We start from the raw sequence: 23634 nt of genomic DNA, 5'->3' as shown, positions 1-23634 counted from the left end.
ATAGAAAGTTTCCCTCAAGATGTCATGAAGGGGAAGTTTCAAAAATTCCTTTGGAGGCTGATCAAAATCAAGGGCATCCAAAAAAGCTTTAGACTTTTTGGATTCAGCCTCCAAAGGAATGGACAAGGACTCACACATCTCTTTCAAAAAACTAGAGAAAGAGGAAGTGGCCTGTTTGGAGGATGGGTCAGGGACAGCCGAATCCTCCTCCTCTGAGGAACATTCTCCTTCAGAAAGAAAGGGTTCCTCTGAGTCTCCCCACAGATCAGGGTCCCTTACATGGGAAGAATGGTCCCGAGACTCAGGTGTCGACGTTTGCATGTGTCGGGTTTTGCGCGTCGACTTGCCCGACCTCATCGATACCGTGTCCGGAGAAGTTATCGGACGCATCGGTGCCGAAGTCTGCACCGATTGATGGTGAGCTCTCGGCTCCGGTGCAAGGACTGGCATCGATACCGATGAGGTTAGGTGAAGCGGTACCGAAACAGTGGAAGCGGTTAATACGGGTTCCACAATCGGTACCAATACAGGTTGTACAACAACCGGTACCGATGGCTCGGTGCGAACTGGCACCGGAAGGTTCGGTGTCATGATAGCAGGAAGGAGTCGTTCTAATTGCTCCTTCAGCTGCACCTGAAGGATGGCCGTAATGCGGTCATCGAGGGATGGCACCGGTACCGCTTTTTTCTTCTGCGGTACCTGCGGTGCTGCTCGACGCCCCGGAGATGAGGAGCCCGATGTCGAGGGACTCACCTCTATAGGGGCGGAGCGCTTCCGCTGGCGTCGAACCGGCGGCAGGATTGGGCTCACTGCACTCGAGGCCGGAAGACGTTCCAGCGGGGAAGGCTTCTTAGCCGGCTTACCTGACTGTTGGGATGCCGGTGTGGAATCACGCGGCGTCGAAGACGAGGGTGCCGACTGAATCGGTGCCGAAGCCGGAGTCGAAGGAACGGGGTCGGACATCTCGGCACCGAACAACAATCGCTGTTGAATTAAGCGATTTTTTAAAGTTCGTTTTTTCAAAGTTGCACAGCGGGTGCAAGAAGAGGCCTGATGCTCAGGACCCAAACACTGTAAACACCAGTTGTGTGGGTCCGTGAGAGATATAGGCCTAGCACACCGCTGGCACTTTTTAAAACCCGGTTGAGGGGGCATGAAAGGAAAAACGGCTTCCGCCAAATCGAAGGCCGAGGCTTCGATGGTGGCAGAAGGCCCCGCCGGGGAAAACCGAAAATTGAAGAAAAAAATAAAAGATTTTTTTTTTTTTTTTTTTTTAACAAAATAAAAGAAAGAAAAAAGGCAAATTAAGCCAAACGTTTACGCGAGCGGGAAGGCAAGTTAGGAAAAAATTTCAACAGCCGTTGAAAACGCGTCTTCTTAGCTCCGCGGAAACTAAGAAACTGAGGGACCGCGCGCCTCTGTCGGGCGGGAGGGCACTCGCGCGTGCGCGGTGCGGCCGAGCTAGAACTTTCTAAAAAGTTCTTAGAGTGCAATCACTCTAAAATTGTCCGTACCGGGGCTCCGTCGGTGCCGTCACCCATCAGTCAAGAATAGCTGCCTGCTTGTCCTGGGATAAAAACGCGTATAACGCGCGCGTTATATGCGTGAAAATACGGTATATTGCTATTTTAATGTGCTATCTTTTATAGGTAGGGTTATTGATATTTGAATCCTGGATGTTACTGCTTTATTCTCCTGTATAAACATCCAAACCCTGTCCCCCATACTCTACCCAGATTAGTGGCATAGCCAGACAGCCAATTTTGGGAGGCCTGAGCCTAAACTGGGCAGGCACAAAGTTTTCTGTGCAGCAGCCTCTCTCTTTCTCTCCCTTCCCATCCCCCAACCCGTGCAGCATGTCTTTCACTCCTTTCCTACCCCACCCAAACTATAGCCTCTTTCTCTCCTTTCCCAGCACCCCTCCCCCAGAACATTCAGCCTCTCTCTTTCCCTCCCTTCCCTGTGCAGCATTTCCTCTTATGCATTTCTCTCCAGGTTGCCATGCTGGGTCAGACAATAGTTCATGCTGGCAGCTGACCCTGAAGCCTTCCCTCTGATGTAAAATACAAATGTGTCAGAAGAAAAGCTTCCAGGTTAGCCACTGGCAGCATGTAGGAACTGCTGCTGGTGGTTTGTGACGAAATTATCCAAAATTTTCTGCTGCTTTCCGGGTGGGCAGACCTGAGGCCAAACTGGGTGGACCAGGCCCAACCCAGATGCCTCTCAGTTTTCACATGTACCACATTCTACTGTGCTTTACCTCTCCCCCCCCCCCCCCAATTCCCTGAGTAAAGTTCTTGAAGGGGTTTCCCTGCTCCCTCTCCAGTTTCCACTACCTTGGGGCCCATCTTAAATTTTCTGCAAGGAGCTCAGTAAATCCTAGTTACTCCACTGGTTTTGGCCTTATTAATCTAGGATGTTTGCCAGATTCAGAGTGTGAAGGAAAGCTTTTGAGTCAGACTTTCTGTCTGTTAGTCAGCATTCCTGCCTATGTTGTCAATGCAGGAAAGGAAAAATAGCCAATGTAAGTGATGCTCACTTCCCATCAGTAGTTATCTTTTATTCCTGACAGAGACTTGGCTGCAGCCCTGCAGTTCACTGTTTGAATAAAGAACTAAATTCAAAGGTGTCCACAGGGAAAGAAGAGGGTTCAGAACTAAATCTTTATTTCAACTCTCCTAGAAATGATAGTTGCTGTAACTTGAGGTGATTTTCCTATGCGTCCTAATGCTGAACAGAGAGCAGCCGTCAGAGATAATGGGCACAGTATAGAGACAAGCTGTTTATAGGCCCCTATTTGTCTGAGATCATATCCGTAATATCAATCAAGAGAAAGAGCTGCACCTTGAATACTGTGTACAATTCTGGTCAGTTCATCTCAAAAAGATATAGCAGAATTAGAAAAGATATAGAGAAGGGCAACAAAAATGATAAAAGGGATGGGACAACTTTCCTTTGAGGAAAGATTAAAGGAGCTAGGGCTCTTCAGCTTGGAAAAGAGACAGCTCAGGGGAGATATAGAGGTCTATAAAATACTGAGTGGAGTGGAACCAGTAGATGTGAATCATTTGTTTACTCTTTCCAAAAATACTAGGACTAGGGGGCATGCAATGAAGCTACTAAGTAGTATTTAAACAAGCTGGCGAAAATATTTAATCACGCAACATGTAATTAATCTCTGGAATTTGCTGCCGGAGAATGTGGTGATAGCAGTTAGCTTAACAGGGTTTGAAAATGGTTTGGACTATTTCCTAAAAGAAAAGTCCATAAACCATTATTAAGATGGACTTGGGAAAATCCACTGCTTATTCCTAGGATAAGCTGCATGAAATCCGTTTTATTCTTTGGAATCTTGCCAGGTACGTGACCTGGGTTGGCCACTGTTAGAAAACAAGATACTCAGCTTGATGGACCTTTGGCAACTCATGTTCTTATGTCTCTTTGGTACTTAGTATGTGTGCGCCTTTAATGCCACCAGTAGGTGTCACTGTTATATGGAAAATGGAATTCCCTCCCAACTGGAGCCCACAACTTCTGTATGGCAGTGTCGAGCAATATACAATTTAACCAGTAGAACACATTGACTTCTGATTGATTTATCAGAGATTATTGCTCGAGACTGTTAAATATCACAGTAAATCTAAAAACATTGGTAGTAGCAATCCTGTTAGGCACACACATATATTGCATACACACACTGACCATTTGTGAGGCTTTTCAGTGCTGCACTCTTGGGACAGCTCTGGCTGCGAGAGAGTGCACACTCTGAGGTCAAGGGTCTGCTTCCAAGGGGCAGACTACGTTGCAGTGCTCCCACTTGGACAGTTTGCCTTACTAATTCACGATCTCAGGGACTGTTCCCTTGAGAGCAAGGCTCACTCCTGGTTCATCCGCAGTGGGTTTGAGCGCAGGCTCAGTGGCTGTGATGAACTCCTTAGGCCAGGATACCTTGGATTCATGCCAAGTTTGCGGTGGATGGCTGTCCGAGGATCGTCCATGTTCCATGTGCCATGCATGTGAGGGGGGCCAGGAGCCTCTGGTTTCTCGGGGGGAAGGGGGGGCAGCAAAAAGTCCAGATTTGGACCAGGGAGCAGTGCAAGTGTATCTCTGGTGAAGCACAGTCGTGACATGGCCGCAAAACCCCATAAAGGAGCTCGTGAGCATCCGCAGAAGCCATCTGGACATCATGATCATGGGTTCCCCCTGAATTCATCAATATGATGTTTGAAGCTTACATGATTAACAAGGACCTCACAGCATACCCTGAAGAAAGCCACAGCATGATGACCGAAACATTGATTCTACCTACCCAGATGTGGCAAGACCTGGAAAACTGCAACAATAAATACCCCAAATCCCACCTGTTTCCTGTTCAGTGATTGGAATACATAGGAGCCCTGCTCAATACACTACAGGCTGGGGCTTGATCCAAGCAAGAGTGGAGATCTTGGTCACTCTAGCTTCGCAGGTCCAAACCTGCAAGTGTGTCACAGCTCAGATCCTTCACACCATCTCCTTTCCTTCAGCCTTCCTGCTTCTTATCCCTTCCCCTTCTCACTCCCTTCCTTCATTCTGATCCCTTCTTACCACTTTCCTTCAATTATGACCCATTTTCACCCTTTCCCTCCATCCAATCTATACTCTCTTCTCCCTACCTACTTGCAATCCGAGTCTCTTCTCACCCTCTCTTCTCTCTCAACATCCATCCCTAGTCCCTATATCAGCTCCTAGACCCCGCCCCCCAGCCTCAGCATTAGATTCATCGCCAAGCCCCAGCCCTCTCCTCTCAGACCCCAGCCTTTGTGTCAGCCCTCTTCTCCCATCTTCTCCCTCTTCTGCCATCCTTGGTGTTAGCATCTGCTGTTTCTCCCATTTCCATTCTCTATGTTAGTTCCAAGTCCCTGTCTCCCAGCCCCAAGATTAGACCTTTTTCCCAATCCTAGCATCTACCTCCTTCTGCCACCCCCACTATCTGCCATCAGCAGCCCCCTTCTGCCACCCCCAGCCCTGTGTCAACTTCAAGCCCAACTCCTAACATCAACATCAACTGTTTTCCCTGCCTCACTTTCAGCATCATCCCCCTTCCCCACTTCTCCAGAGCCTTTAGATTAGTTGCAGAGTGGCAGGAGTTTCTTTGTTCCCGTCGTTCTGCCTGTCTTCTGCTGGCTGTGACCAACGCTACCACACAGGAGTTAAAATCAGAGAGAAAATTCTTCCTATAAGATACTGAAGTACATACTCTCTGGTTTCAACTCCTTTGTAGTGCGGGTAACCAGAGCCAGCAGAATACAGGCAGAGCAGCAGGAACAAAGAAGCTGCTCTGCAGCTAGCTTAGGAAATGTCCCTGTTCTCTTCAGTCCAGCAGCAAGTGGCTCTCTACCATGGGTGGTCCTGGGCTTTTTGCAGAGCCCACTCAGTTATGGCTGGGCCCCTGCTCATAACACTGGTAATGAGCATCATGCACAAGTCAATCTCAGTCCAATCCCTCCTCACCCGCCATGTATGTGTCCCACTTACCCAGTGCACCTTGACAGATGTCCGTTCGGGTTGCCCCTCCCTGAATGAACTGGGGGTTGGAACACAGTTCCTGGAAAACAAAGAGAGAGAGTGAGTTTAGACCAAGGGCAGCAGGTTTGCATGAGATTCAATTTTGTAACAGGATGAATAAAAACATTTTTTTAAAAGACCTGTTTATATAAACTAGGCTCCTACAAAATTGTCAAATTTACACCTGCTCTGAAGATGTAAATGTCTCTATTTATTCTACGTGTATACATACATAAGGATCAAAGTTAGCATTCAGTTGGCTTGATTCTGAGGGGGATCGGGTCTGTGTGAGGTATACATACATAAGAACAGAAGAATAGCCATGCTGGGTCAGATAGTAGTTCATCCAGCCTGGTAGCCTGTTTCCCAACAGTGGCCAATCCAGGTCACAAGTACCTGGCAGAAACCCAAATAGTAGCAACAATCCATGCTATTGATCCAAGAGCAAGCAATGGCTTCCCCCATGTCTGTCTCGAAAGCAGAATTTGGACTGTTCCTCCAGGAACCTGTCCAAACCTTTTATAAACCGAGATACGCTAACCACTGTTACCATATCCTGTGTCAATGAGTTCCAGAGCTTAACTATTCTTTGAGTGAACAAATATTTCCTCCTATTTGCTTTAAAAGTATTTCTATTTATTTTCACTGAGTGGCCCCTTGTCTTTGTACTTTTTGAAAGAGTGAAAAATGGATTAACTGACACCTATTCTACACCACTGAGAGGATTTTGCAGATCTCAATCATATCTCCCCTTGGCTGACTCTTTTCCAAGTTGAAGAGCCCTAAACTCTTTAGCCTTTCCTCATATGAGAGGAGTTCCTTCCCCTTTATCATTTTAGTCACGCTTCTTTGAACCTTTTCTAATTCTGCTATATCTTTTTTGAGATACAGCAGCAGTGGTGTAGCGAGGGTGAGAGGTGCCCCTCCCCCCTTCCCTTGTACCTCTAGCTAAAGTTGTTGCTCACAGAGGTCAACATCGTGCTTCTCGCGACCCCGTCAGCTCTCCCTCTGATATCATTTCCTATGCGCGGCACCTGGAAGTGACTTTAGCGGAAGAGCACATTGTTGACCACCCCCAACAACTTCCACTAGAGGTATGGGGAAAGGGAAGGGGGGGCGCGAGCGTGGAGTGAAGGAATGGGAAGAGGGTGGAGAGGAGGAGGGGTATCAGCCAACATGGCACCCTGTGCCGACCGCCCCCTCCCATTACTATGTCACTGTACAGCAGTTAGAATCGAACACAATACTCTATCCCTGTTCCACCCAAACTGTACCTCTGGAATGCCTTTGCATAGATGTAAAAGTAGGCGTGTTTGCTTTTTATGCAAATACTCTACACAGTTTTAGACTCTACACTCATAAAATGTGTTATATTGTAAAATTATCTCCATACTGTACTGGGTATCCAGTGTAGGGAGCTTTATCTTTTGTAGATTCAGGCAGGATATGCTGAAAACCCCCACTGGCTATGGCACCAGTAGGATGAGTTTAGTACAGGAGACAGTAAGCAGTCAACCTTGGAGAAGTGTTCAAGTGACTCCAATGCATATATTATAGTACTAGAGATCCCTAAGGTTCTGTTCCTCTGGGTAACAGCAGAGACCTCTAATGGCTCTACCAGGTTATTAGAATATTGACTTAAATTTTCTTCCAGTTAATGGAATCAGGGCTGTTCTCCTTACATATAATTGGCAATGGTGGGAGGAGACACCCTTTGGGAGTATCCTTGATTTTGGCTCTACAGTAGCTTCTCTGGCCACTGCATCATTTCCAAATGGAGAAGAGACCTGTCTCTTGCCTCTCTAACAAATATTCATCTACCAAAAAGGAAGAGGACTCATTAAAAGGGGACAGATTCAGAACCATTGCCAGGAAGTTCTTCTTCACCCAACAGGTGGTGGACACCTAGAATGCGCTTCCAGAGGGCGTGATAGGACAGGGTACGGTATTGGAGTTCAAGAAGGGATTGGATAATTTTCTGAAGGAAAAGAGGATAGAAGGGTATAGATAGAGGGTTACTATACAGGTCCTGGGAGGGGTAAATGAACATATTCCATCTTTGCTAAAATTAAAGTAAGTTCTCAAGCTGCCATTCGCTTCCACGATGCTGCTACGAGAATACAGGCTGTTATGAAAATGTGAGCACCCATCGTTTGCCAGCTTTAGAAATACAATAGATGCAGAACCAATAATCTCTGTTGGATGGGGGTTGGGAAGGAAGCAACTCCTATTTCAAGCTCCGTCTCTGGCAGCATTCAAATCTAGACTAAAAGCCCACTTTTTCGAGGTTGCTTTTAACTCCTAACTCCCTCACTTGCAAAAAGTACCCATGTGCATCTTATCGTTCCCTCTGTGAAAAATTCCCTAAGCCCAATTTGTCCTGTTTGTCTGTTTTAATTAGACAGTAAGCTCTATTGAACACGGATTGTCTCTTTCAAGTTAATGTACAGTGCTGCATATACATCTAGCAGCGTTATGGAAAGTAGATGTAATAGCAGTAATTATTTACTTGCTGGTGACTGGGGCTACATTGGGTTCAGGGTAATTATTATGATTTGTTGTCTGATTAAATTGCAATTTTTTCTGGGTTGTTTGTTTGTTTGATTTTTTTTTTACTAATGTTTTTCATTGTGAGCTACCTTGAACCCTTGGTTGGTACAGTGGAGGCTAAAAATGCCAATATTAAATTAAATAAGCTCCGTCTACAATTTGATAGGGTTATTCTTCCAGGCAGATTAATGGCATGTTCACTGAATTTAAAATTGTATAAAACAATTCATGAAAATTCAATCAAAAAAATATAAGACCAGGTCTCTGGTACAGAAGTGGGTGGGAGATTGTGACTTTAAAGTCAGGACCAAGGCAGCCTCAATTGTGCTGAATATTGAAAGGTAGGACTTGACCTCTGAGGACTCCAGAACGGAGTCAAGTTGTTTGTGCTGCCTTTGGGAGTGGCAGACAAATGTATAGTGTGGGTCTATAGGAGCAAACCACAGGAGAGCATTTAGATATACTGTATAAAGTCACTCCTTACATCCATATATTTGCCACTAGCACACTGAACCTCAGTACTCTCTATGCACACAGCTTTTTGCTGTCCTATGTTAACCAGTTATCCTGATCCCAAGACTGAATATTATCAATACCTGGATAATAGTACTGGGTATCTCTATACCTGAATTTTCAGCTCTAATAACTAGATAGCAGCTATTCTGAAAACTCAGGTACATCTTTACATGTGCTTTGGTTGTATTACAGAAAGGCGGTACATCAAATGCATGACCCATACCCATAGAAACATGATGGCAGATAAAGGCCAAATAGCCCATCCAGTCTGCCCATCCGCAGCATCCACTATCTCCTCCTCTCCCATAATTGTATACCTAACAAGGCATCCTTTCAACAATAAGTAGCTTGAATGATCTATTTGGATTTGCGGTTCCAGTTACATATGAGGAAAGTCTTTATTAAGGGAACTTTCTTCAGAAATGAGAAAACAGGAGACCCCACAGCCTCCAGAGAAGTGGAGGCGTGGAAGGACTCTTTGCAAGCTCTGCAACTTCTCCAGTTTCACATACAAAATAAAGTTATTATTATTATACCCCTGTCTCTCACTGCAGCTCAACACAAACCAATCTGTATCTGTGCTTTTAAAAAGGTTATGGTTGCAACAAACTATTTTAAGATAAACACAGATATGCTGCATGTAGGATTTATTCTTGGCCTAGTCACAGTATTCCAAAGCTTAAACTTGTTGAAACAGGTCCTACTGCCACTGCTGCTATTGTTAAAGTTTGTGTAATTGCCTTCACATATAGCGGAAGTAGTTTACAACTTCAGTTTATCTGGGGCAGTCATCTCACCAGGTTGATCAAGTGGGTGCCTTACCAGAATAGAAAGATTAGGTATGCTCAAACCACCAATCAGGCTGCCCAACCCAGGGCTGATGTAGAATTGGTATCAAGCTCTGAGTCTAGACTATAAACTCTGGATTACGCTGGAGCAAAGCTTGTTGAGGGCAATTAAGTCATCCCACCTGCTTTGGCTCCCTCTGTGATCTATGATCAGTTTGACTACTTTTTTACACTTGGGGGAGGGGCGCTTGATTCGCGAGAGAACTGCCTTGGGGGATCGCTGAGAACACTATGTTTCTTAGAAAATTACACATAAAGCAGACTGGCTGACACCTAATACAATAGGGCAGGTCATTCTACCTGCTAAACTTAACCTGAGCTAATCTGATTTTCAACTACGCACACACCAGGAGTGTTGTTTTCATTACACTTTAATATGATATTTGGGCTTCTCTGAAGATTGCTTATTGAACTGAACATTACAGGGATGCCAACCATTTAGTTAACATGCTAAACAAATCTTTCAGGATAAAAAGAGGCCTGTGGTACATGACTCACAGTAGCAATGGGTCTGAATATCGCCTCACCGCAATAGCTCTTCATATAAATACAGCTGCACAAAATAAGTCCATTCTCCCTCCAAATCAGTAAATATTTATCAAACTCTACATCATTGCTTTCTCTTCCCTGGCTTTGGAAGTGATGCGTGCTGTACCTTTTATGTATTTTCCCTCAGCCATACTCAGTCAGTCATTCAATAACCCCGATAGTCTAAAGCAGTGGTCTCAAACTCAAACCCTTTGCAGGGCCACATTTTGGACTTGTAGGTACTTGGAGGGCCTCGGAAAAAATAGTTGATGTTTTAGTAAAGAAATGACAATTTTGCATGAGCTAAAACTCTTTATAGTTTATAAATCTTTCCTTTTGGCTAAGTCTTAATAATAATATTGTAATTTATAGCTAAAGAGACATATGATCAAGAAACTGTTTTATTTTACTTTTGTGATTATGATAAACATACTGAGGGCCTCAAAATAGTACCTGGCAGGCCGCTTGTGGCCCCTGGGCCATGAGTTTGAGACCACTGGTCTAAAGTAAATGACAGCTTCCAAACAATAGGGGGCAATTCTGTGTCTGAGTGCCTCCATGTAGACGCCCCAAGGGCATGCATTACAGTCTACTCTATATATCCTAGAACTCTAGGGTGGCCCAGTATAAATACACCTGACATTTATCTGCTCACACTGATGCCAGCCATAGAGTCGGTGTAAACAGAGTCACACACAATTTACATGTATAAGTGAGAGCCCCGCCTATGTCACACCCCTCTATATGTTCTCTTGCAAATACAAGCTATGTATGGTAAGCATATATATGTAGAATAGTTGCTTTGGTGGCACACTAGCATGTTAATGTAATTTTGAAAGTTTTTTGGTACTATCACTGTTTGTATACAGTCTTTTCTTCTGTAAACCGCTCTGAACTGTTTGTGGTATTGCGGTATATAAAAATAAAGTTATTATTATTATATATGTGTGTAAATATGCACCTATGCAGGTAGTCCTAAACATTTACATGCAAATGTTAGCACTCATAAGAACCAATGTTAGCACTCATCAGACCAATGGCCCATTTAGCCCAGATGCCCATCCTCACTCTGGCCAATCCAGGTCACTAGTACCTGGCAAAAACCCAAGGAGTAGCAACATTCCGTGCTACCAATCCAGGGTAAGCAGTAGCTTCCTCCATGTTTTTTCAATAACAGACTATGGGCATTTCCTCCAGGAAATTGTCCAAACCTTTCTTAAAACCAGTTACACTATCCACTCTTACCACAGCCTCTGGCGATGCATTCCAGAGCTTAATTATTCTCCAAGTGAAAAATGATTTCCTCTTACTGGTTTTAAAAGTATTTCCCTTTTAACTTCATCGAGTGTCCCCTAGTGTTTGTAATTTTTGATGGACAAAAAAAACCCCCGATCCACTTGTACTCATTCTACACCACTCAGGATTTTGTAGACTTCAATCATATCTCCCCTCAGCCATCTCTTTTCGAACCTGAAGAGCCCTAACCTCTATAGTCTTTCCTCATACAAGAAGAGTTCCATCCTCTTTATCATCTTGGTTGCTCTTCTTTGAACCTTTTCTAGTGCCGCTATATCTTTCCTGAGATAAGGCGACTAGAACTGAACGCAATACACCAGGTGAGGTTGCCTCATGGAGCAATACAGGGGCATTATAACATTCTGCCTTGTTACCCATTCCTTTTTTTAAATAATTCCTAGCATCTTGTTTGCTTTTTTGGCTACTGCCACACATTTGGTGGAAGGTTTCATCATACTGACTAGAATGACACCCAGATTTTTTTCTTAGGCGCTAACCCCCAAGGTAGACCCTAGTATCCAGCAACTGTGATTTGGGTTAGTCTTCCCAATGTGCATCACAGATTACAGAACAGCACTATATGAAGGCAATTCTATAAGTGGACATCCCATTTTAGGCACCTTGATGCAACACAGAGAGAAAACATATTCTATAATGGCATTTGGCACAACACAGCAACAGCGCACTTAACAGTTACACACCTGCAGTTACACCAGACATAGTCCTTCTCCTCCCCTCTGCCCATCTGAACCCTCCCCCACTTTTTGCATTTACATACAACGCCCCTGACACACACCTTTACAGAAGAGCATTTAATTGCTTCATTGCCACTGTGGGGAGGTAGACTTAGGAGTAATGTTAGGAAATCCTTTTACATGGAGAGGTTGGTGGATGCCTGGAATGCCCTCCCGAGGAGGTGGTGGAAAGGAAAACAGTGACTAAATTCAAAAAAGTGTGGGATAAACACAGAAGATCTCCAATTAGAAAATAAATGGTATATATTGAAGAGCTAAGGACTATATTGGGGGGACTTGCACTGCTTGCCCTGGATCAGTAGCATAGAATATTTCTACTCCTTGGGTTTTGGCCAGGTATTAGTAACCTGGACTGGCCACTGTGAGAATGGGCTACTGGGCTTGAATGACCATTGGTCTGACCCAGTAAGGCTATTCTTATGTCTTTGTCCTGATTATGGCAATTTGATATAGGATGGGCTAGGGAAGACATTGATGGGAACTCCAGTAACTTGGAATATAAGAACTTTGCTAGGCAGACTGTATGTATCCTGCAAACGATAAAATGGAAGGCTGGAGTGAGATTCGACGGTATCTCCAGTAGTTGGAACATAAGGACAATACCAGGTCAACTTTACAGTCTATGGACCAGAAATATCAAGGAAAAAAGGCAATTTAATCATGAATTTATAATGCATGTAACTAATGGGCAGACTGGGTGGACTGTTCACTCAACCAGGCCAAGGAGAACTCAAACTCCATTTACTTACCCCCCAATCAAAGGCACACAGCGCAAAAAGATGTACGATGATCTATTAGCAACTGAAGCAGCTAAACTAGACCATCACCTTGCCTACTTACTGATAATGCCCGATTACAAAACCCTCCAAAGGGAAATAAAGACCCTGCTAGTCAAGAAATTTGTCACGACAAACTAATGACGTATCTTAATTAATCCCTGATCCTGTAAATTTCTGAATAAGTCATAGTCTTGTAATTAGTATCTGATCCTGTAATTCTAGAAATGTCCAGCTTACCTCGTTTGTACTTCGCCTAGAACTGCAACGTTAAAGTGGAATAAAAGTCATTAATGTAATGTAAAATCTGCTGTCATTTACACAGTTACTTATGCACATAAATGTACCCTGCCCACAAAAGGGCTGGTGTTCCATAAATTTATGCATGCAAGTGGCATGTAAACACAGGTGCCCAGCTAAAGAATAGAATTTTATCCTCCTAATTCTCTAACAGGTCACCTAATTTTAGGCACCAAAAGAGCTTCTAAATTATAGAATAGCAGCACTTATGTGCATTACTGTTACAGTTAAGTGCCTATGTGCTTGGCATACTTGGCAGTATTTTATAAATTTAGCACATGACTGCTATAGCAAGGGGGTCATTCACAGAGGAGGAGCATGAGTGGGGCATGGTGTGGCTCCCCCTTCTACATGAAGCTTACAGAATATGGAAGTGCATACAGTATTTAGCTGTGCATTAGTGCTGTCCTATGCTAATAGTCTATAATGAATATTATATGCTTAGTGGTCTAAATTTTGGCATCCAGATCTGGGTGACCTTTATCGAATCACCCCTTAAATGTTTTAAAAGCATTTGTGCTTGGTGCTATAAGTCCTGTTCAATGAATTATTGATGCTGTAAGTGGGAAATGTTAAGCTAGTGGCTACAGCTACTAATCTCGCTCAAATACAGGCTAATTTATAGGCTTATTTTCCTCAGACACTGCAAAGGTAAGAACATAGGAAAAGTCCTACTGGATCAGATCAATGGTCCATCTAGCCTAGGTCACATATGCCTGGTGGAATCCAGAAATGCATCTACAGTACTTTATAATACTGTATAAAGACAACAGAGGTGCCTAGCTGTCTTTTAAATACAAGGTCCCAGAACAGTGTGCAAAAAATACACACAAACATCATAATTATGCCTCTGCTCTGCCCAAAAAAATACTCCCTGAAATACATATGCCCGGATCACATGCACCTAATAATAAAATAAACTTTTATAAAACCCTTTTTTGCATGTAAAATGGGCTTTATATGTGCAGAGCTGGTGTAAGGATATTAGCTGCCTTAGGCCAGTTATCTCCCAAATCAGTGTACCTCCTTGCCAGTCAGTTTTTCAGGATATTCACAATTAATATGCATGAAATAGATTTGCATACAATGGAGGCAGTGTATGCAAATCAATCCTGTGTATATTCTTTGTGAATATCTTGAAAACCTGACTGGCAAGGGAGTACGCCAGCATTGACTTGAGAAACCCTGCCCTGGGTGAATCTTCATTTGTGTGCCCACTTCAGTTAACTTCAAGGGCCCTGGGCAATCCCTGAGATTTTGATAAACCCTCCATGACACACTTTATAGAACAATCCTGTAAAAAGGCATAATTGGACATCATACATTTAAATATTAAAGTTTATTTAGTATATATAATAAAGACTATTTAGAGATTCCAACTCCCCTCTGTGCCTTAACAGTACAGGCTGGTGGGTTTTTTGTTTTTTTAATTTCTATGGCTGTCAGATTTCTTTGATTTGACAGTAGCTGCTATTTGCAACTCCCTAAACAAAGGGATATTGCAGAAAGAGATCAGACGGCTTCAGTTAATTCAAAATATGGCTATCAAAGTCATCACTAATTCTAAGAAATATGATCACGTTACTCCGCTGTTGAAAAAAGCTCATTGGCTCCCAATACCACACATAATAACGTATAAAATTGCCTTAATTTTCAAAACACATAAAAATAAGGAATCTGCCTTTATTGACAAACTACTCATTCCGCATGATCCACCCAGAGCTTTAAGATCTACAACTCAACACTTAGTGCTCCTTTTACTAAGCTGCGATAGTGTTTTTAGCACGCGCTGAATTGCCCTGTGCGCTAAACCCGCGCTACGTGGCTAGAACTAATGCCAGCTCAATGCGCACGTGCTAAAACTGCTCCCGCAGCTTAGTAAAAGGAGCCCTTATTCTTCCTACCCTCATTAAAGATTACTAATAGTCGCCGTATGACAGCATTTTCAGTAACAGCCCCCATGATGTGGAATTCATTACCAATACACATTAGAGAGGAAAAAAATCTAGATAGATTTAACAGAGCATTAAAATGTCTCTTTAAAGTCGTTTTCGAACACTGATCTTCCCCTTTTTGTCTAAAAGATAGCCAGTGGCAATGAAGTTGTTCCTCTTTATCCCTATTGTTTTCTCATTTTAATGTTCTCTTTTCTATAATTTATTGTAGTTCTACCTCTTCTCCTCTCGTTTCATTGTATGTCATGTCTATGTATTTTGTTTGTACGTCTTTGTTTTTAATTTTTGTACTCCCCCATTTTTATTACTGCATATCGCCTAGAATCAAGGATAGGCGATTAATCAAATTTTAAATAAAACTTGAAACTTAGGAAGGATTGGTCCTGCTTAATGGTGGGCCAGCCCCATCATGTGAGAAAAGCTTTACCAAGTTCCACTAAAAGTCTTCGTGAATCATCCCTAGGTTGGGTATCAGCCTAAGTATTTTATCTGTTTATTTTTATATCACTTATAGCCTAAGAGGTTTACATTCATGCACTCAAGCATTTTCCCTATCTATCCCAGTAGGCTCACGCTCCACCTAATGTACATGGGGCAATAGTGACTTGCCCAGGGTCAGGAGCAGTGTGGGAATTTAACTCACAAGGTCAGGGTGCTGAGGCTGCAACTCTAACCAGGGCACCACACATTCCAACCTGGACCAGCTCGCCTAAGGAAACCTGCCTTGGAAATTTCTGCCCAGAAGGGACTGCATGCTTATGTTTACAGTATTAAAAAGTATATTAATTCCTGCCATCTATTTTGAACCCTTTCTAGCATCTTACTTAGGGTTTGATTTTTTTTTTCCCTTTCTCCAGTCGGTTGGATAGAAGGAAACCCTGCTTGTAATTTGATCACATTCATTTTTTTTTCTATATTGCAATAAAATCGGATTAATAATCCCCCCTCCCCCCAAAAAGGAACAAACGGGTGCCCTTTAAGGACCCCAGTAGAAAAGCAAACAGTTTAAAAAGCACATGCCTACTTTCAACAGTTTCGTTTATGGTTTACTGGCGCTTAATATACCGCATTTTCCAACCTGTGGATCAATGCGGTTTTTTTTACATTTCTCTTTTTTTTTCTTTTAGGTACTTTTTCCCCTATCTGCCCCGGTGCAGCCGAGATTAAGACTCTAGCCGAAGGGAAGGAAAAGTGCTTTCGGGGAGCCCCCTCTCCCCAGCCTTACCGGGGGTCTCATCCACACGACGCCCTGCGTTTTGGAGGAGCGGGGGCCCAGCTCGTTGTAGCCCAGCACGGAGGGCACGGCGGGGAAGGCCGGGTCCTTGAACAGCTGCCCGGACTCCAGGCTCTCGCGCCGCAGCGCCTCGTAGTCCTGGTTCAGGTACTTGATCGCGTGCTCGTTGGCACCAAAGCCGCGGGCGAGCGCGCGCTCCTTGGCCAACCTGGCCGCCACGCCGCTCATCGCCGGGTCTCGGTGCGGCGAAAACGGCGAAGCCGGCAACCTCCTCCGGCTGAAACCCTCCCCCCAAAGCAGAGGCTGAGATTGGAGCGGATCGACACCGGCTCGGAGCAGGTCGGCGGCGGACCTCGGCTTCGGCGTCCTGAGGAGAAAAAAAAAAAAAAAAAAAAGTCAGCGGCGGCACCTCTGACTCGGGCTGGACGGGAGCGAAAACAGCGGCTGGGTGTGGCTCTTCCTCAAAGCGAGCCGCAGCTTTAGTTCAGGATCGGTGTCACGTAATTTGCTGTCGGGCGGGGGGGGGAGGGAAGGCGACTTCTCAAACTCGACGCCAACTGCCAGTGTTGGGGCAGCTCGAGCGCCTTCCCAGCCGGCACCTAGGAGATGGGATTGGTTCCCCCAGATAAGATGAGCTGAAACACGTTCTGGAAATGTATGCTCTTAATATACCAATATAAACGACTGGGTTGAGGTCAAAAAGACAAAATTAGTTCCTAAAAAGCAAAAGCTCTTAATATACTGCATTAAGGGCTCCTTTTACTAAGCTGCGTTAGTTAGGGCATTAACGCGCGCGCTAGATGCTAACGCGTAGCCCGGGGTTAGCGCGTTCTAATCTGCGTGCCCTAAAAACGCTAGTGCACCTTAGTAAAAGGAGCCCTAAGTTCAGGTAGCAGATAGCCCATTGATATCATTTTCTGTAGAGTTAAACTCAGACTGGGGCAGGTGGTGATCACCAGTTGTACAAGATGCTCTGGGACACTTTTCCTCCTTGTGCAGGGTGCCAGCTGCTATGCTACCAATTATCCTTATTAAAACCTGGCAGTATTTTCCTCTATCACTGTTCACCTTTCAGACTAGAATCCGAACCATCACTTCAGTCCAACAGAAAGCTAGCATTTGGGTTGATTGCATGGTCTTGTTTGATGTCTTCAGCTGCAAGTACCTGGAAGAGGGATGCTGCCCTGCTTATGCCATCCCTTTTGTTATACAGAGAGTCGGGACTGCAATGTTAGTCCAGCTGGATGTGGGAAAATCAGGATCAACAGGTAAGAAATCTGTTTATTGGATTAATTTATAAGTATCTTTGACACGTTTTCAAGAGTTATCCTTTCTTCATCAGGTCATAAGAACATAAGTAAAAAAACAAAAAAACCAAACAAACCCCAGATAGGGGAGCCATACACTAGAGCTAGTATCAGGAAACAGGAGATCAAATTGGATAGAATAGCACGTTTTGAAATCACACTGCCTGACTGGCATTTTCAGTCACCAACTCTTACTTTTTGGGTTCCTTGATAAAGATTTGCGAAACATGGCCCATGTCGGGACCTGTTACTACCCCAAAAGCTAAGTGAAAGTTATTCTTTTGCCACTTTTGAAACTTTTGCAAAATATATGAATAAGAATATTGTCTAGTTAAAATTAAATAGCATTCCATACCCAGTGATTGGGTGATGAGTTTGGCTATAGGAGCTTTGGCTCTTGGCCGAATCACACAATTCTGAGTGTATGTGAATTTCACTAGAGTTTTTCAGTGTATTTAATGTTTCATTTAAATTCTCCTTGGAGATCTTCTTTCATTTACATAAGAACATAAGGTCAGGGAAGAAATGCAGGATCTTTTCCAGATAAGCCCCGCCAAAAAGTTAACCCCCGCCACCCAAAAAAGATTATAAAAAAGAGGCGCGATCTGTATAAAGTAAAGTGGGGGGGGGGGTTCCCCCCCAAACCCCCCCCCCGGTCAGAGCCCTTAAAAAAATGGTCGACAGTTTATCCTATTTTTGATAATGTTAAGTTTCATATCCTCTTTTTTATAATCTTTTTTTGGGTGCTCTGACGGGGGGGCGTGGGGGGAACCCCCCCACACTTTACTTTATACACATCGCGCCTTGTTGTGGGGGCGTTGTGCTGAGAACTTCACTAATTAAGGTTGCGTGCGCTGGCAAAAGGTGGCGGGGCTTAACTTTCGGCGCGTGCACTTTTTCCATTAGTGGCGGGGCTTATCTGGAAAAGATCCGAAATGTACTGGGTTTATAAAGTGCAAAAACTCATCTAGTTTAGTAAAGGGGTAGAAGACAGGCACAGGGATGAAATAGTAATCAGTTCAACCAGACAGCTCAGTAAGCAAACATTTTCACTCGATTAATGACCTTACAATAAAATTGCTTAAAGAAAACTTCAGAGCACAGAGGAATGGGAAAACTTTCTAAATTAGCACGATCTATCACTCTTGATAATTAATTGGCTTTCTCACTCATTATCAGATATAGGTCCTTCGAACTGTAAAATATTACTGTCTCATCACCCCTGTGCAAACCATCTCCCCTTCCCTGAATTGTACTAACATATGCAGACAACTTAATCTAGATGAATTTGTACTACTGTATTTAAACCCACTAAAACGTCATCCCTGACTGGATGAAGAAAAGATCATTATCCCAGGACAAGCAGGCAGCCTATTCTCATATATGGGTGACGTCATCGACGGAGCCCGGATGCAGAAGCCTTGCAAGCAGACTTGCTTGTAGAAACTAGAAGTTTCGAGTCAGCCGCACCGCGCATGCGCGACTGCCTTCCCGCCCAGCGTAGGGTGTGTCTCCTCAGTTCTCAGTTTTCCGCGGAGCTGAGAAGTCCATCTTTGACTCTCTGCGTTTAACTTTTTCAACTTCGTGCCTTCTCTCACCGCGGTTTGTGTTATTTTCTTCACGAATCGCTGTACTTACTTTCTTTCTTTTATTTCTAGTTTAAAAAAAAATGTATTTCTTCCGTTCGGCTGCCGGGGCAGGCCGCTCGGCCGCAGCCCTGGGGCTTCGACCTTACAGCAGCTGTTTTTCCTTCTATGTTCCGGCCAGTGACAGACTTTAAGAAGTGTAGCCAGTGTCAGCATGCGATTTCTCTCACGGGCCACACAGCAGGTACCTCAAGTGCCTTGGGCCACAACATCATCCAAAGTCGTGTGAACGCTGTGCTACTTTTCAACCTCGAGCCCTTAAAGTCGTCTACTTTCAGTGGAGAAGCTCTTCTAGATGGATTCAACCACTTCCTCGACTCCGAAGCCGACCTCGGTCTCGCCTTCGACCGAGGGCCCTCCTGCCTCCACTGCTTCGACCTCGAGCCTCATCAGACCTCCCTCGTTTGAAGTGGCTCTTTCTTCAACAACGTCTGCTGTATCTTCCCCTGTATCCTCAGGTCAGATAGCCCAGCAGACAGTTCCACAGGTGGTGCTTAAGGTGCCTAAGACTTCTAAGTCAAAGCACATTTCTACTGCCTCGGTGGAACCTCCAGCCAAGGCAGGTGGTCCGGTTTCAGACACGGATCCATCCTTGCCGGCTTCTTTCCAGACCTTGTTAGAGCAGCAATTTGTTCAGTTCCTCACCAAAATGGGACCGAAGCTAGCTATTCTAATCCAGCCTGGGCATTCTGCAGACTCCCACAAGGTCGAGCCTCTTCCTAGGCCTCAGTCTGAGTCTACACACTCGACGCAGGGAGCAGAGTCCCTGCGAGTGTCTGGTCTGTCATCTAAGCACGTGAAGCAAGAGCAGACTCTTTGCAAGTGCATCGGCAGGAATCCTCACACTCCATGCAAGGAGTAGAGTCTTTGGGAGTGTATCGAGGTTCCTCCATCAAGCCTCTGGAGCTTCGATCCACAGCCTCCAGTCCTATCCATTCTTTGGTGGCATCGGCTGCTTCCCTCTCCAGGGTGAAGTCTCCTCGATCTTCGAGATCAGCTTCCAAGGACCGTTCTCACCCATGATCGAGACCTTCTTCGAGGCATCTTTCCAGGCATAGTTCTTCTTCTAAGGAGCGTCCTTCTTCAACTAAGCCTCGCTGTACACCTACTAGACCGCCGACTCCTCGTTTGAAGTCTCCACTTCCACACCTCAAGGACTCAGCGGTTTCGATTGCCTCATCCAAGTCTCCCTATTCTTTCGATGCCTTTTTTCCAGCCGAAGCTTCATCTTCGACCCAGGCTGCCTTGACGACCTCGAGTCCTTCTCGAGGCAAGGCATTATCGGATCAGCTATCTTTCTCCTCTTTTCTTCGTCAGATAGCTGTGGACATGGACCTTCAATTGGATGCTGGTTCCAAATACTCTAAGTATCTCGAAGTCATGCATCTTCCTCAACCTCCAGCCAGAGTCACTTAAGCTTCCTATTCACAAGATTTTATCTCAAACTTTTACCAGATGCCTGGAGACTCCTTATGCAATTCCAGCTGTTCCAGGCAAATTAGACTCCAGATATAAAAGCATTGTAAAGGATTTGAGAATTTAGTTATATCATCAATCCCTACTTGTGGAGTCTTCCTTGAAAAGATTCCATCCTTCCAAGTTTATGCTACCGTTCCTCCTGGAAGAGAAGGGAAAACTATGGACAAATTTGGACATCGCATCTATCAGAATGCATGATGTCCTCTAAAGTCCTCAATTACAATTTCCATTTTGTCACTTATTTTGAGTTCCTTATTGCTCTTTTGCCTAAATTTCTTACTTATTTAGATACTCAAAAGCACTTTGAATTTCAAGAAGTCATCGCTTCTCTATCACAATTCAGATTACATCTACTCCAGTCTTCTTATGATGCCTTTGAGTTGTCTACCCAGGCGGCTGCTTGTTCTGTAGCAATGCGCCGCCTTGCCTGGCTTCGTACCATTGACATGGATCCTAATCTTCAGGACCGCTTGGCTAATATTCCTTGTGCAGGCAATGACCTCTTCAATGAATCTATCGAGGTAGCCACCAAGAAATTGTCTGAACATGAAAAATCTTTTTCTTCTATTGTCAGACCTAAGCCAAAGCCAGCTCCTGCCAAGCCTACATGCCCTCCTCCCATTTACCAGAGGCGTTTTACTCCGAGGACGGCTCCTTACACTTGGCCTCCTCCTAAGAAACAGCAGAATCAGATGCAACAGAAATCTCAACCTTCTGCTGCACCTAAGGCTACCCAGCCTTTTTGACTGTTTATAACAGAGCATAACCTCCACCGTTCTGTTTCTGACTTATCTTCCCCCTATAGGAGGTTGTCTCCATAATTTTTACCACCGATGGCAGACAATTACATCCGACCTCTGGGTGCTGTCCATCATCAGGGAAGGATACTCTCTTCATTTCACTCAGCTTCCACCAGAGATTCCTCCAAGAGAGTATCCTTCCAGTCCATCCCAGACCGCCCTTCTTCTACAGGAAGCTCAAGCTCTGCTTCGTCTCCATGCCATCGAACCAATTCCTTTGGAACACCAGAACAGGGGGTTTTACTCCAGTTACTTGCTTGTTCCAAAGAAAATGGTCGATCTGCGACCCATTCTGGATCTCAGGGCTCTCAACAAATTTTTAATCAAAGAAAAATTTTGCATGTTATCCCTATCATCCCTTTATCCCCTTCTCAATCAGAACGACTGGTTATGCTCTCTGGATCTCAAGGAGGCTTATACTCATATTCCCATTCATCCAGCTTCCTGCCAATATCTCAGATTTCGGGTGGGGAATCTGCATTATTAATACAGAGTGCTGCCCTTTGGCCTGGCTTCATCTCCCAGAGTGTTCACCAAGTGCCTGGTAGTGGTAGCCGTAGCTCTCAGAAACCATGGTCTTCAGGTATTTCCCTACCTGGACAACTGGCTCATCAATGATTCAACATTTCAAGGGGTTATTGTAGTGACCCAACGGACTACATGGTTCCTACAGAGTTTGGGATTCAAAATCAACTTTCCCAAATCCCCAACTTCAACCCTCTCAGAATCTACAATTCATCGGAGCTGTTCTGGACGCTATCCAACTCGGAGCATTCCTTCCGCAACAACGTCTGGACGCTCTCCTTCAACTTTGTCATGTTGTGTCTTCCCGCTCTTCAATCTCAGCGAGACACATGATGGTACTACTGGGTCACATGGCCTCCACAGTACAAGTGACTCCTTTTTCCAGACTTCACCTCAGAATTCCTTAGTGGACCCTGGCATCTCAGTGGACGCAGGTTTGCAACCCACTTTCTCAACACATAACAGTCACTCCTTCATTGAAGCAGTCTCTCCGTTGGTGGATGCTCTCTTCCAATCTCTCCAGAGGCTTGCTGTTTCAAACGCCCCCTCATCAGAAGGTCCTCACAACAGATTCCTCGACCTACGCTTGGGGCGCTCATCTCGATGGCCTCCGTACTCAAGGCCACTGGACCAGTACGGATCGTCAGTGTCACATCAATCTGTTGGAACTCAGAGCAATTTTCAAGGCTCTTAAAGCTTTTCAACATCTTCTTCACGACCAGGTAGTCCTCATTCGGACAGACAACCAAGTCGCCATGTATTATGTCAACAAACAGGAGGGACGGGATCTTCCTCCCTTTGTCAAGAAGCTCTGAAGGTTTGGGACTGGGCAATCCGCCACAACACCTTCCTCAAAGCTGTCTACATCCAAGGGGCGAAAAATTGCTTGGGGGCAACTTGAGTCATCTTCTGCAACCTCATGAATGGACACTCCATTCCTCGCCTCTTCATCACATTTTTTCACAGTGGGGAACGCCTCAGATAGATCTCTTTGCAGCTCCCCACAACCACAAACTGCCTCAGTTCTGTTCCAGGATCTATTCTTCTCATCGCCTCGAGGCAGATGCTTTTCTTCTGGAATGGACGAATCTCTTCCTGTATGCATTCCCTCCATTACCCCTCATTCTCAAGACTCTTGTCAAGTTGAAGAACGACCATGCCACCATGATTCTGATTGCTCCTCGGTGGCCGAGACAACCTTAGTACTCCCTTCTACTTCAACTCAGCAGCAGGGAGCCATACCTTCTACCAGTTTTTCCATCTCTGCTTACACAGAGTCAGGGATCTCTGCTTCATCCCAACCTGAAGTCTCTACACCTGACAGCTTGGTACCTCTCAACATAAATCCTCTTTAGTTTTCTCAATCTGTACGAGACATTTTAGAGGCTTCTAGGAAACTTACCACTAGACAATGTTATCACCAAAAATGGACTAGATTTTCTACGTGGTGTTTTTCTCATGATAAGGAACCTCAACATTCCTCCTTATCTTCTGTTTGGATTACCTTTTGCACTTATCCACTTCTGGCCTCAAGTCTACATCCATCTGAGAACATCTCAGTGCAATTGCTGC

At 44.7% G+C, this 23634-nt stretch overlaps 2 protein-coding genes across 2 annotated transcripts in view; one reads left to right on the top strand and one right to left on the bottom strand.

The window, feature by feature from the left end:
- LOC117356530 (calpain-2 catalytic subunit-like) overlaps positions 1 to 16671 on the bottom strand; it is a 128990-nt gene extending 112319 nt beyond the window's left edge. Inside the window, exons 1-2 of the mRNA XM_033935860.1 lie at positions 16297 to 16671; positions 5518 to 5587 (exon numbers count right to left, since the gene is read on the bottom strand). Of these exons, the coding sequence (XP_033791751.1) occupies positions 5518 to 5587; positions 16297 to 16533 (307 nt within the window). The 5' untranslated portion in view covers positions 16534 to 16671. The remainder of the gene's footprint in view (positions 1 to 5517; positions 5588 to 16296) is intronic.
- Positions 16672 to 17472: 801 nt separating this feature from the next.
- Positions 17473 to 23634, top strand: part of CAPN8 (calpain 8) — a 210177-nt gene continuing 204015 nt past the window's right edge. The window contains exon 1 of the mRNA XM_033935863.1: positions 17473 to 17573. Within this exon, the coding sequence (XP_033791754.1) occupies positions 17550 to 17573 (24 nt within the window). The 5' untranslated portion in view covers positions 17473 to 17549. The remainder of the gene's footprint in view (positions 17574 to 23634) is intronic.

Source organism: Geotrypetes seraphini, chromosome 3 (genome assembly GCF_902459505.1).
Source record: "Geotrypetes seraphini chromosome 3, aGeoSer1.1, whole genome shotgun sequence".
NCBI classification, from domain to species: Eukaryota; Metazoa; Chordata; class Amphibia; order Gymnophiona; family Dermophiidae; genus Geotrypetes; species Geotrypetes seraphini.
Note: the sequence above shows the minus strand (reverse complement) of the source record. Positions and strands in the feature narration are given on the sequence as shown.